Here is a 15,587-nt window from a genome sequence, read left to right on the forward strand (position 1 = left end):
TTTATTTTTTTGGGCTCCAAAATCACTGCAGATGGTGATTGCAGCCATGATATTAAAAGACGCTTACTCCTTGGAAGAAAAGTTATGACCAACCTAGACAGCATATTAAAAAGCAGAGACATTACTTTGCCAGCAAAGGTCCATCTAGTCAGGGCTATGGTTTTTCCAATAGTCATGTATGGATGTGAGAGTTGGACTGTAAAGAAAGCTGAGTGCCGAAGAATTGATGCTTTTGAACTGTGGTGTTGGAAAAGACTCTTGAGAGTCCCTTGGACTGCAAGGAGATCCAACCAAACCATCCTAAAGGAGATCAGTCCTGAATATTCATTGGAAGGACTAATGTTGAAGCTGAGACTCCAATACTTTGGCCACCTGATGCAAAGAACTGAGTTATTTGAAAGGACCCTGAGGCTGGCAAAGATTGAGGGCAGGAGGAGAAGGGGACAACAGAGGATGAGATGGTTGGATAGCATCACCGACTCGATGGACATGAGTTTGAGTAAACTCTGGGAGTTGGTGATGGACAGGGAGGCCTGGTGTGCTGCAGTCCATGAGGTCGCAAAGATTTGGACACAACTGAGCGACTGAACTGAACTCTCAGCCTATCCCTTCAGAACTTGACCCAGCTTAGGTGATCACCCACATTTCTTGTTCACAGAGCTTACTAACACTCAGCTTTTGGTCTAACAGCTAATGACAGGTAGTCAGTCTAATAATTTTGATATTTCCTTGAACTAAAATGAAGTTCTACTTTAAAAGGACTTAGAGATCTAATTTTTTTCACCATTTTTTAAAAATAAATGTTATTTTCCATTTTAGTGTCATAAATTTAGTTATGACTCCTTACAGGATTTTTTTTTTTTTAATTGGAAGATAATTGCTTTACAATATTGTGTTGGTTTCTGCTGTATAACAACATAAATCAGCCATAATTATACATATATCCCCCTCCTCTTAAGCCTCCCTTCACCTCTTATAGGATTTTAAACACTAATATTTTGCTTTATTAAAGTGAGAATATATGTAAGCACTCAGCATATGGTTTACTCAGATGTTAATGTTCCATTTCATTAAAAACTTTCATTATTAAAATTCAGGGCTTCCCAGGTGGCACTAGTGGTAAGGAACCTGCCTGCTAATACAGAAGACATAAGAAACAAGGGTTCAGTCCCTTGGTCAGGAAGATTCCCTGGAGGAGGACATGGCAACCCACTCCAGTATTCACGCCTGGAGAATCCCATGGACAGAGGAGCCTGGTGGGCTATGGTCCATAGGGTTGCTATAAGCACCCAGCATATGGTTTACTCAGATGTTAATGTTCCATTTCATTAAAAACGTTCATTATTAAAATTGTTTGCCTTTAAGAAAATAGATACTTGAAACACATTCTTATCAAGTACTTAAAATTAAAGCTTGAAATCTTTAATTTTGTCCTCAACAGTAACTCAAGAATTGAAAGAAATTTTTAAGGCAAAGATCAACTCAAAGAAGCAAAGATCACAGAGAAGGTAGAAACAACAGATATTTTAAAATAAGGTTTTTCTAGAAATAATTCTTCCCTTGATGTGGTTCTAGTTCACTCTTTTTTTTCCTAGTTCATTTTTATTGAAAATAAAGGTTATTTTATTTTGCTTAAATGTTGGACCTACAGTCCTTTCTAATGGACCACGCATAAAGACATTATGCTGATAGATGTAGGTTTTAAGTTTAAATCTTTTTGCAGAAGTTGACTGAGTAGAGTAAATCAATTATGGAAATTACCTCAAACATACTAGTTCAGTGCATGAAATCAAGAATTGAGTTTTCTAATATATGTTTTTAAGATAGGGCCCAGGATTATGAGCTACTGAGAAGTATTAAAATTTTTGTGTTGTGATTTTTAAAACTCCTGCACATGACTTTGGTTAATAATTTAAAAAATGACTATTTAGACTATTCAGATATCTGACTTGACTGTGATAAAACTTTATGGTAACAAATTAATCCCACTTAACCGTGTTTGTTTTCAAATGGACTTATAATATTTTTCTTTTTTCTTTCAAATTACTTTTAAATATTAGCATGTACACTAAAGAACCACAAAATGAACACTTGGAGGATGAAAATGTCCAGTCATCTACAATTACTGAGGTAAAGACTTAAACTATATTGTAACATATGAAATAAAAACCTATCTAACATTAAAATTTATTTTTAAAGTTAATAAGTTTTTTCATATATTTCATTTGAAAATGAGAAGTGGTCATTTAAAAATAACTAGTTTTTTTTTTCATTTATTTTTATTAGTTGGAGGCTAATTACTTTACAATATTGTAGTGGTTTTTGTCATACATTGACATGAATCAGCCATGGATTTACATGTATTCCCCATCCCAATCCCCCCTCCCACCTCCCTCTTTAATAGGCCCTAAGAAGAGGGATGAAAACATGATAAGAGGTGACTGTAGATTATTTGGGAACTAAAGCAGATTTTAGGAATAATAGAAATTTGGCTTATTATTTCTTGCCATGTCCAGAATAAACTTAGAAGTTTAGAGTATAAGAGGTAAAGAAAAATGTAAATTAATTAAGATGTTCTGCTGTACATTTGAAGAGACCAAGGTTTTCATATTTGCAAGTGTATAGAGTAAGTCATTAGACCAACTCTTGTTGGTCTTGTTTTACTAAATAATAATTGATCATAATTAGAATTATAAATAGTTTACTATTAAAATAGGAGTTTCTACAGTTTTTAAGAGTCAAAAAAGTCCTTTTTAAAAATATTTAAAATACTCACCATTGATTTTAGTTTTATCTATAAAGACTTCATTCTAATCTATGTAAATTTATTATAAAGTCTGAAATAAGAAAATTTAAAATAAAATGGTTCTACTGGACAGACTTTCCAGAAAAAGATTTCTACATCAGAACTCCAACAGATTAGTCGTGATCCAGTTTAAATAACTTTGATACGTTCCTTCTAGCTAACTTAAGGAACTATTTCCTCTTTGTCCACTTATTGCTTGTAAATAGGGCTGCTTATCTAATTTTCCATGTTCACAGTAATAATGTGAATTTAGTTATGAGATTTGGTGGTTTCTTACACTCATAAAATTGTATGAAAGTATATTTCTTTTTATTTATTTATTTATTTTAATTGGAGGCTAATTACTTTACAATATTGTGGAGGTTTTTGCCATACACTGACATGAATCAGCCATGGGTGTGCATGTGTTCCCCATCCTGAACCCCCCTCCCACCTCCCTCCCCATCCCATCCCTCTGGGTCATCCCAGCTCTCAGTACCCTGCATCAAACCTGGACTGGCGATCTGTTTCACATATGATAATATACATGTTTCGATGCTATTATCTCAAATCATCCCACCCTCACCTAGAAAGATGGTAATGATGAACCTATATGCAAGACAGCAAAAGAGACACAGATGTAAAGAACAGACTTTTGGACTCTGTGGGGGAAGGTATAGTTCTTAAAAAACTTTTTGTTTTACTTCAGACCCTCAAAGCTGATGAACATGAAGAAACTAAGGAAACCATCTTGCCAGAAACAGAGGAAACAAAATCACAGATAGAAGAGAAGGTTTTTTGTCCTTCACTGAATAGAGCTATTACAAGTGGTATGTGAAATGAGAAATGTGGATTTGGTAAATATTAGAATATAAGCCAATGAAGTGAAGTGAAAGTCAGTCTTGTCCGACTCTTGGCGACCCCATGGACCGTAGCCTGCCAGGCTCCTCTGTCCATGGGGATTCTCCAGGTAAGAATACTGGAGTGGGTTGCTATTTCCTTCTCCAATAAGCCAACAAAGCCACTGCTTAATCTATACACTCCAAATCAGATGAGCAGCTCTATTTATAAGCAATATGTGGAACAAAGAGGAAATAGTTCCTTGAATGTGTCAAAAATAATAACTGCTTAACAGATTTATATTTTAGTGTTTGTCATGACTGTTTATGTCAAATTTTGGAAATTAGAAACAATTAATAGATTTTTATTTAAAACCTACTTTTGACATTTAGTTTTATGGTAACTAGAAGGAACATTATACTTCTGGCAATATTAATGTTCTTATTAAACCTTAGCCCCAAATTTTCAAACAGCTGTTGCCTTTAAAAGTTGTATAAAACTTAGCTTCAAAAAAAAAAAAAAAAAACTTAGCTTCCCTACTAAAATTTTAGAGCATTTCATTGTCACCAAATATTTATAAAAGGCTAACATCCCAGATACTTCTAGTTTCTGGTCCAACATCATCACTCTATCCTAACAACAAAGAGCTGAACAAATTGAAAATTCAACAAATCAACTCTTCTTAGTTCCATCCAAGAACTGAGGTCACAGGGCAAATCACTGCCCCCAAAATTAGGGATAGTCAGATTGATACAGATAGGAGGAGCGAAAATGCATTTAGAATCAAACCCCATACACACCAAAAATGCTCAGAGGGCTCAGACAAACCTTGTGTACACCAGGACCCAGAGATCCCACAGAGACTGAGACAGAATCGTGTGTGAGTGTCTCCTGTGGACGTACGGGTCAACAGTGGACTGCCACAGGGGCGGGGCTCTGGGTGCAGCAGACCTGGGTGTGGCATAAGCCCCCTTGGAGGAGGTCATCATTAACCCCACCATAGAGCTGCCAGAACTTACATAGGACTAGGAAACCAACTCTTGGCAGGCACAAACAGAAACTTGTGTGCACCAGGACCCAGGAGAAAGGAGCAGTGACCCCACAAGAGACTGACCCAGACTCGCCCATGAGTGTCCAGGAGTCTCCGGTGGTGGTGTGCGTTGGTGGTGGCCTGCTGCAGGGCTGGGGCACTGAGTATAGCAGTGCATGCATGGGACCTTTTGAAGGAGGTCGCCATTATCTTCATTTCCACCACCATAGTTTGGCCTTTGGTATATAACAGAGAGGGAACACAGCCCCACCCATCGATAGAAAATTGGATTAAAGATTTACTGAACTTGGCCCCGCCCAGCAGAACAGGACCCAATTCCCCCCTTAGTCAGTCTCTCCCATTAGGAAGCTTCCATAAGCCTCTTATCCTTCTCCATCAGAGGGCAGAGAATGGAAACCATAATCACAGGAAACTAACCAATCTGATCACATGGACCACAGCCTTGTCTAACTCAGTGAAACTATGAGCCATGCCGTGTAGGGCCACCCAAGACGGACGGGTCACGGTGGAGAGTTCTGACAAAACATGGTCCACTGGAGAAGGAAATGGCAAACCACTTCAGTATTCTTGCCTTGAGAACTCCATGAACAGTATGAAAAGGCAAAAAGATAGGACACTGAAAGATGAACTCCCGAGGTCGGTAGGTGCCCAATATGCAACTGGATATCAGTGGAGAAATAACTCCAGAAAGAATGAAGAGATGGAGCCAAAGCAAAAACAACACCCAGTTGTGGATGTGACTGGTGATGGAAGTAAAGTCTGATGCTATAAAGAGTAATATTGCATAGGAACCTGGAATGTTAGGTCCATGAATCAAGGCAAATTGGAAGTGGTTGAACAGGAGATGGCAAGAGTGAACATCAACATTTTAGGAATCAGCAAACTAAAATGGACTGGAATGGGTGAATTTAACTCAGATGACCATTATATCTACTACTGTAGGCAAGAATCCCTTAGAAGAAACGGAGTACTCATCATAGTCAACAATAGTCTGAAATGCAGTACTTGGATTCTTTTCAAAAGCTACAGAATGATCTCTGTTTGTCTCCAAGGTAAACCATTCAAATCACAGTAATCCAAGTCTGTGCCTCAACCAGTAATGCTGAAGAAGCTGAAGTTGAACAGTTCTATGAAGACCTCCAAGAACTTCTAGAACTAACACCCAAAAAAGATGTCCTTTTCATTATCAATTCAGTTCAGTTGCTCAGTCATGTGCGACTCTTTGCGACCCCATGAATTGCAGCATGCCAGGCCTCCCGGTCCGTCACCAACTCCCGGAGTTGACTCAAACTCATGCCCATCAAGTCAGTGATGCCATCCAGCCATCTCATCCTCTGTCGCCCCCTTCTCCTCCTGCCCCAAATCCCTCCCATCATCAGGGTCTTTTCCAATGAGTCAACTCTTGACATGAGGTGGTCAAAGTATTGGAGTTTCAGCTTTAGCATCAGTCCTTCCAATGAACACCCAGGACTGATCTTCTTTAGAATGGACTGGTTGGATCTCCTTGCAGTCCAAGGGACTCTCAAGACTCCTCTCCAACACCACAGTTCAAAAGCATCAATTTTTTGGCGCTCAGCTTTCTTCACAGTCCAGCTCTCACATCCATCCATGACCACTGGAAAAACCATAGCCCTGACTAGACGGACCTTTATTGGCAAAGTAATGTCTCTGCTTTTTAATATGCTGTCTAGGTTGGTCATAACTACTTCCAAGGAGTAAGCATCTTTTAATATCATGGCTGCAATCACCATCCACAGTGATTTTGGAGCCCCAAAAAATAAAATCTGACACTGTTTCCACTGTCTCCCCATCTATTTCCCATGAGGTGATGGGACCAGATGCCATGATCTTAGTTTTCTGAATGTTAAGCTTTAAGCCAACTTTTTCACTCTCCTCTTTCACTTTCATCAAGAGGCTTTTTAGTTCCTCTTCGCTCTCTGCCATAAGGGTGGTGTCATCTGCATATCTGAGGTTATTGATATTTCTCATGGCAATCTTGATTCCAGCTTGTGGTTCTTCCAGCCCATCGTTTCTCATGATGTACTCTGCATATAAGTTAAATAAGCAGGGTGACAATATACAGCCTTGACGTACTCCTTTTCCTATTTGGAACCAGTCTGTTGTTCCGTGTCCAGTTCTAACTGTTGCTTCCTGACCTGCATACAGGTTTCTCAAGAGGCAGGTCAGGTGGTCTGGTATTCCCATCTCTTTCAGAATTTTCCACAGTTTATTGTGATCCACACAGTCAAAGGCTTCGGCATAGTCAATAAAGCAGAAATAGATGTTTTTCTGGAACTCTCTTGCTTTCTCGATGATCCAGCAGATTGGCAATTTGGCCTCTGGTTCCTCTGCCTTTTCTAAAACCAGCTTGAACATCTGGAAGTTCTCAATTCACATGTTGCTAAAGCCTGGCCTGGAGAATTTTGAGCATTACTTTACTAGCGTGTGAGATGAGTGCAATTGTGCAGTAGTTTGAGCATTCTTTGGGATTGCCTTTCTTAGGGATTAGAATGAAAACTGACCTTTTCCAGCCCTGTGGCCACTGTTAAGTTTTCCAAATTTGCTGGCATATTGAGTGCAGCACTTTAACAGCATCATCTTTCAGGATTTGAAATAGCTCAACTGCAATTCCATCACATCCACTAGCTTTGTTCATAGTGATGCTTTCTAAGACCCACTTGACTTCACATTCCAGGACGTCTGGCTCTAGGTGAGTGATCCCATCATTGTGATTAGCTGCGTCATGAAGGTCTTTTTTGTACAGTTCTTCTGTGTATTCTTGCCACCTCTTCTTACTATCTTCTGCTTCTGTTAGGTCCATACCATTTCTGTCCTTTATTGAACCCATCTTTGCATGAAATGTTCCCTTGGTGTCTCTAATTTTCTTGAAGAGATCTCTAGTCTTTCCCATTCTATTGTTTTCCTCTATTTCTTTGCATTGATCGCTGAGGAAGGCTTTCTTATTCTCCTGGCTATTTGGAACTCTGCATCCAAATGGGAATATCTTTCGTTTTCTCCTTTGCTTTTCGCTTCTCTTCTTTTCACAGCTATTTGTAAGACCTCCTCAGACAACCATTTTGCCTTTTTGCATTTCTTTTCCATGGGTATGGTCTTGACCCCTGTCTCCTGTACAGTGTCACGAACCTCCGTCCATAGTTCATCAGGCACTCTATCAGATCTAGTCCCTTAAATCTATTTCTCACATCCACTGTATAGTCATAAGGGATTTGATTTAGGTCATACCTGAATGGTCTAGTGGTTTTCCCTACTTTCTTCAATTTAAGTCTGAATTTGGCAATAAGGAGTTCGTGATCTGAGCCACAGTCAGCTCCTGGTCTTGTTTTTGCTGACTGTATAGAGCTTCTCCATCTTTGGCTGCAAAGAATATAATCAGTCTGGTTTTGGTGTTGACCATCTGGTGATGTCCATGTGTAGATCTTCTCTTGTGTTGTTGGAAGAGGATGTTTGCTATGACCAGTGCGTTCTCTTGGCAAAACTTTTCATTATAGGAGACTGGAATACAAAAGTACAAAGTCAAGAATTACCTGGAGTAACAGGCAAATTTGGCCTTGGAGTACAGAATGAAGCAGGGCAAAGGCTAATAGAGTTTTGCCAAGAGAACTCTACACATGGATATCACCAGATGGTCAATACCAAAATCAGATTGATTATATTCTTTACAGCCAAAGATGGAGAAGTTCTACACAGTCAGCAAAAACAAGACCAGGATCTGACTGTGGCTCAGATCATGAACTCCTTACTGTCAAGTTCAGACTTAAATTGAAGAAGTAGGGAAAACCACTGGACCATTCAGGTATGACTTAAATCAAATCCCTTATACAGTGGAAGTGACAAATAGATTCAAGGGATTAGATCTGATAGACAGAGTGCCTAAAGAACTATGGACAGAGGTTCATGACATTGTACAGGAGGCAGAGATCAAGGCCATTCCTAAGGAAAAGAAATGCAAAAAGGCAAAATGGTTGTCTGAGGAGGTCTTACAAATAGCTGTGAAAAGAAGAGAAGCGAAAAGCAAAGGAGAAAATGAAAGATATTCCCATTTGGATGCAGAGTTCCAAAGAAGAGCAAGGAGAGATAAGAAAGCCTTCCTCAGCAATCAATGCAAAGAAATAGAGGAAAACAATAGAATGGGAAAGACTAGAGATCTCTTCAAGAAAATTAGAGATACCAAGGGAACATTTCATGCAAAGATGGGCTCAATAAAGGACAGAATGGTATGGACCTAACAGAAGCAGAAGATGTTAAGAAAAGGTGGCAAGAATACACAGAGGAACTGTACAAAAAAGATCTTTATGACCCAGATAATCATGATGGTATGATCACCAACCTAGAGCCAGACATTCTGGAATGCAAAGTCAAGTGGGTCTTAGGAAGCATCACAATGAACAAAGCTAGTGGATGTGATGGAATTGCAGTTGAGCTATTTCAAATGCTAAAAGATGATGCTGTGAAAGTGCTGCACTCAAATTTGGAAAACTCAGCAGTGGCCACAGGACTGGTCAGTTTTCATTCCAATCCCAAAGAAAGGCAATGCCAAAAATGCTCAAACTACCACACAATTGTACTCATCTCACACACTATTAAAGTAATGCTCAAAATTCTCCAAGCCAGTCTTCAACAGTACGTGAATCATGAACTTCCAGATATTCAAGCTGGATTTAGAAAAGGAAGAGGAAACAGAGATCAAATTGGATCATCAAAAAAGCAAGAGAGTTCCAGAAAAACATCTACATCTGATTTACTGACTATGCCAACGCCTTTGACTGTGTGGACCACAACAAACTGTGGAAAATTCTTCAAGATATGGGAATACCAGACCACCTGACCTGCCTCTTGAGAAATCTGTATGCAGGTCAGGAAGCAACAGTTAGAACTGGACATGGAATAACAGACTGGTTCCAAATAGGAAAAGGAGTACGTCAAGGCTGTATATTGTCACCCTGCTTATTTAACTTATATGCAGAGTACATCATGAGAAATGCTGGGTTGGATGAACCACAAGCTGGAATCAAGATTGCCAGGAGAAATATCAATAACCTCAGATATCAATAACCTGCATATCTGCTTTCTACCCTTATGATAGAAAACAAAGAAGAACTCAAGAGCCTCTTGATGAAAGTGAAAGAGGGGAGTGAAAAAGTTGGCTTAAAGCTCAACATTCAGAACACGAAGATCATGGCATCTGGTCCCATCACTTCATGGCAAATAGATGGGGATACAGTGGAAACAGTGGCTGACTTTATTTTCTTGGGCTCCAAAATCACTGCAGATGGTGATTGCAGCCATGATATTAAAGATGCTTACTCCTTGGAAGAAAAGTTATGACCAACCTAGACAGCATATTAAAAAGCAGAGACATTACTTTGCCAACAAAGGTCCATCTAGTCAGGGCTATGGTTTTTCCAATAGTCATGTATGGATGTGAGAGTTGGACTGTAAAGAAAGCTGAGTGCCGAAGAATTGATGCTTTTGAACTGTGATGCTGGAAAAGCCTCTTGAGAGTCCCTTGGACTGCAAGGAGATCCAACCAGTCCATCCTAAAGGAGATCAGTCCTGAATATTCATTGGAAGGACTGATGTTGAAGCTGCCATTCCAATACCTTGGCCACCTGATGTCAAGAGCTGACTCATTTGAAAGGACCCTGAGGCTGGGAAAGATTGAGGGCAGGAGGAGAAGGGGACAACAGAGGATGAGATGGTTGGATGGCATCACTGACTCAATGGACATGAGTTTGAGTAAGCTCTGGGAGTTGGCGATGGATAGAGAGGCCTGGCGTGCTGTAGCCCATGGGGTTGCAAAGAGTCGGATATGACTGAGCAACTGAACTGAACTGAAGTTGATACAGAGAATCATAATTTAACAGAACAGAAACCTCTCTAGGTGAGGGTAGGAAAACATAAAATGTAATTAACAAATTAGCCGGAGGCTCAATGTGGGCAAGTCTGAGAGTTAATGACTCCAAGGGTAGCCCAGTTGTGGCGTTGGGGAATATTCTTATGTGAATTTTACCTCCAAGATCTTTCTGTCGAGAGGAGAGAAAAGGTAATTACTTTCAGCAACAGAGCATTCTGTGCTTAACAAGTACTGCCCTCAGAGAAATTATTTTATCAGATTATAACCTCTAGGGACTTTTATTAGCCTAACCAACTGATAAGAAAAATACCCAACTTCAGTCCTTTCTAGCCATCCCACACAACCTAAGCGGATGAGAAAAGAAAAAAAAAAAAAACAAAAAAACCCCTGAGGAGCACTTGTGAAATTTCTAGCCCAGGAGGCACAGGCTCACTAAAAGACTGAGGCCTCATCATAGGACTAGAGAACTCTTCTTCTTCCCCTACAACTTATCACCATGTTACCAGAGGTCCTTTTATACAGGACATCATATTCCTCTTTAAACAAAAATATATAGCATGTATTAAAAAGCACAGAACACAGTTGGAAGAGACAGAGAAAGCATCAGAACCAGACCCTGATATGCTAAGGGTGTTGGCATTATCAGACCATGAATTTAAAACAACTCTGACTAATACACTAAGGGCTCCAATGGAAAGGTAGACAACATGTAAGAAAAGGTTGGTAATACAAACAGAGAGATGGAGATTCTAAGAATCGAAACAGAAATGCTAGAAACTAAAAACACTAACAAATGAATGCCTTCAATTGGTTCATTAGGAGATTATACACAGCTGAGGAAAGAATCCCTGACCTTCGGGATTTGTCAGTAGAAACTTTCAAAACTGGTAAGCAGAGAAAAAATTGGGGAACAAAATACAAATATCCAAGAACAATGGGACAACTACAGAAGTTGTGACATATGGGTAATAGGAATGCCAGAAAGAAAACAATAGAAGAGATATTTGAGGTAATAATGACTGAGAATTTCCTCCAAATTAATGTCAAATAGCAAACCATAGATTCAGGAAGCTTGAGTACATGAAGCAGAATAAGTTATTTTTAAAAAACTTCAAAAACTATACTTAACTGTGTAGTATACTCAAAGTGGAGAAAATGAAAGATAGAGAAAACATCTTGAAAGAAGCTAGAGGAAAAAACACCTTACCTATAGAGAAACAAAGATGAAAGTTACGTCCAGTTTATTCTCAGAAACTATGCAAGCAAAAAGAGAGTGAAATATTTAACGTGTTGAGACAAAACACGCACACACACCAACTGTATTCTATGAAATTGTCCTTCAGAAGTGAAAGAGAAATAAAGGCTTTCTCAGATTAACAATATTGAGAGAATTTGTTGCCAGTATACCTGCCTTGCAAAAGTTTTAAAAGTTTTTCAGAGAGAAGCAAATGATATAGGTCAGAAACTCAGATGTACAAAAGTAGTATTCACAGCATCTTCACCAGAACCGCACCCCCACCCCCGCTTTTTTCTTTCTTTCTTTTTTTTTTTTTTTTGCTCATTAATAAGGAGCAACTCCTCATCTTCATCTTCATTCATAAGGAGCAACTCCTCATGTTCATGCTTTATCAGGAAGTTGTAGCAATTCCTTAACATCTTCAGGCTCCACTTCTAGCTCTCTTGCTGTTTCCACCACATCTGCAGTTTCTTTCCCCACTGAAGTCAAAGTCATCCATTTAAAGCCATGATCAACTTCTTCCAAACTCCTGTGAATGTTAATATGTTGACCTTTTCCAGTGAATCATGAATGTTCTTAATGGCATCTAGAATGGTGAATCCTTTTTAGAAATAGAAGCTTTTCAATTTACTTTGCCCAGATCCATCAGAGAAATCACTATCAATGGCATCAATAAAATGTGTTTCTTAAATAAGAAGATTTGAAAAGAGAAATTACTCCTTGATACATGAGCTGCAGAATGGATGTTGTGTCAGCAGGCATGAAAACATTGTATCTCTCCAGTCGAGCTCTTGGGTGACCATTTGCATTGTCAATGGGCAGTAATATTTTGAAATCTTTTCTGAACAGTTGGTCTTAATAGTGGGCTTAAAATGTTGAGTAAACAAAAAAATGTTGTAAACAAATGTGCTGTCATCCAGGCCTTGTTGTTCAAGTTAGATTTAGCATCATTCTTAAGGGCCCTGGGACTTTTGGAATGATAAATCAAAATTGGCTTCAACTTAAGGTCACCAGCTGCATTAGCACTTAAGTTAGTCCTGTCCTTTGAAGCCAGGTATTGACTTCTCCTCTCTAACCATGAAAGTGCTAGATGGTATCTTCTTCCAATAGAAGACTGTTTTATCTACACTGTAAATCTGTTGTTTCATTTAGTCATTGTCATTTAATTATTTTAGCTCTATAGTCCACATAACTTGCAGCAGCTTCTATATCAGCATTACCTTGCACTTAGATGTGATGGAGACGGTATCTTTCCTTAAAAGTCATGAACCAACCTCTACTAGCTTCAAAATTTTCTTCTACAGCTTTCTCATCTCTTTCAGCTTTCATAGACTTGGAAAGAGATAGGGTCTTGCTCTAGATTAGGTTTTGGTTTATGGGAATGTTGTGGCTGGCTTGAGGGCTCCCAGATGGCACAGTGGTAAAGAATCTGTCTGCCAATGCAGGAGGCACAAGAGACACAGTTTCAATTCCTGGGTCGGGAAGATCCCCTGGAGTAGGAAATGGCAACCCGCTGCAGTATTCTTACCTGGAAAATTCCATGGACAGAGGAGCCTGGCGGGTTACAGTCCATGGGGCTGCAGAGAGTTGGACAGGACTAAGCATAGACACACACACACACACACGTGGCTGGTTTCATCTTCTATCCAGACCACTAAAACTTTCTCCATATAAGCAATAAGGTTGTTTAATTTCCTTATCATTGGCATGTTTACTGGAGTAGCGCTTTTAATTTCCTTCAAGAACCTTTCCTTTGCATTTAGCAGTTGGCTAACTGGTAAAAGAGGCCCATATCATGGGCCTTCATGGGTTAGGCTTTCAAACGTGCCTTCCTCTCTAAGCTTAATCATTTCTAACTTTTGATTTAAAATGGGAGACCTGTGACTCTTCCTTTCACTTGAGTACTTGGAGATTATTGTATTTAGTTGGCCTAATTTCAGTAATGTTTTGTCTCAGAATAGGGAGGCTCAAGAAGCCCCACATTCTGGGATATACAATGCACCTTAATAAACTTAAAAGATAAAAATCATACAATGTATGCTCTCAGAACACAGTAGACTTAAAGTATAATTTGTTAACAGAAAGGCAGGTGGAAAATCCCCAGATACTTGGAGATTAACCAATAACATGTGTTCTAAATAACACATGAGTCAAAAAAGAAACCTCATGAGACGTTTCTGAATATTTTGAGCTAAATTACAGTGAAGCATAACTTACTGAAGTTTGCGGGATACACTGAAAACAGTGCTAAGAGAGAAAAGTATAGCATTTAATGTATATATTAGAAAAGAAGAAAAATCTAAAAATCCATCATCTAAGCTTCCACCTTGTTGCTGTTTAGTTGCTAAGTCATGTCCGATTCTTTGCAACCCCATGGATTGTAACCCATCAGGCTTCTCTGTCCATGGGATTTCCCAGGCAGGAGTACTGAAGTGGGTTGCCATTTCCTTCTCCAGGGGATCTTCCCAACCTAGGGATCAAACCCCACGTCTCCTGCATTGGCAGGCAGGTTCTTTACCACTGAGCCACCAGAGAATCAAGCCTCCACCTTAGGAGAGTAGAAAAAGAAGCAAAGTAAATTTAAGGTAAGCAAAAGAAGAGAAATAATAAAAATTAAAGAAGGTATCAATACAATTGAAAACAAGAAATAGAGAAAATCAATGAAACAAAAAGTTTGTTCTTTGAAAAGATCAGTAAAATTGATTGCCTTTCACTAGGCTAAGAAAAAGGAAAGTGAGTGAAGTCACTCAATTGTGTCCGACTCTTTGCGACCCCATGGACTGTACCCTACCAGACTCCTCTGTCCGTGGGATTATCCAGGCAAGACTACTGGAGTGGGTTGCCATTTCCTTCTCCAAAGAAAAAAGAAAACACAATCACTAATACCAGAGAGATGGAACATCACTATAGATCCTATGGGCACTGAAAAATAAAGGAATACTACAGACAACTTTGTGTCCACAAATCTGATAATTTAGAAAAAGTAGACCAATGCCTTTGAAGGACACGTTTGCCAAAATGCACACAAAAAGAAACAGGTAATCGGAATAAGACTATGTCAGTTAAAGAAATTGAATCAACAATTAATAACCTCCCCAAACAGAATCAGGCTCAGATGATTTCACTGGTGAATTCTACTGAACATTTAAGGAAGACATTATACCTATTTTCTACAGTCTTTTCCAGAATATAGAAGCAGAGGGAAGCTTGCCAACTCATGAATCTAGCAGTACTCTCCTACCAAAACCAAAGATATTACAGGAAAAAAAAAAAACAACACAGTGTAGACCAGTACCTCTGATGAACATAGATGCAGAAATTCTCAATGATGTAATTCTCTATATTAACAAATAGAGCTCAGCAACATATAAAAACATGCTTCACAACTATGTGGGATTTATCCTAGGTATGCAAGTTTGTCTTACATTTGAAAATGACTTAATGTAATCCATCACATCAAAAAGATGAAGAAAAATCACACGATCATATCAATAGATGCAGGAAAAGTATTTGACAAAATCCAGCATTCATTCATGATAAAGACTTTCAGCAAATTACAGAGGAGAACTTCCTCAATTTGACAAAGAACAATCAACTAAAAATCTATAGCTACCATCATAATTAATCTTGAGAAAACAGCTTTCCCTGTAAGAATGCCCTTTCATCACTCCTTTTCAATATTGTATTGGAAGTCCTAGCTAATACAGTGAGACAAGAAAAGCGTTAAAAGGATATACAAGGCATACAGATTGGGAAAGAAGAAATAAAACAGCCTTTGTTCACAGATGCCATGATCATC

At 38.9% G+C, this 15,587-nt stretch overlaps 1 protein-coding gene across 4 annotated transcripts in view; it reads left to right on the top strand.

Moving 5' to 3' along the window:
* The window catches only part of SLC9B1 (solute carrier family 9 member B1), a 73,320-nt gene that overhangs the window by 28,816 nt on the left and 28,917 nt on the right, over positions 1–15,587 (top strand). For 3 of the 4 annotated variants that reach the window (XM_061164305.1, XM_061164302.1, XM_061164303.1), the window contains 3 exons: positions 1,442–1,508; positions 2,061–2,130; positions 3,495–3,615. In XM_061164305.1, the coding sequence (XP_061020288.1) occupies positions 1,442–1,508; positions 2,061–2,130; positions 3,495–3,615 (258 nt within the window). The remainder of the gene's footprint in view (positions 1–1,441; positions 1,509–2,060; positions 2,131–3,494; positions 3,616–15,587) is intronic. The other variant, XM_061164304.1, reaches the window with a different exon arrangement.

This window comes from Dama dama, chromosome 17, assembly GCF_033118175.1.
Source record: "Dama dama isolate Ldn47 chromosome 17, ASM3311817v1, whole genome shotgun sequence".
Classification (NCBI taxonomy): Eukaryota; Metazoa; Chordata; class Mammalia; order Artiodactyla; family Cervidae; genus Dama; species Dama dama.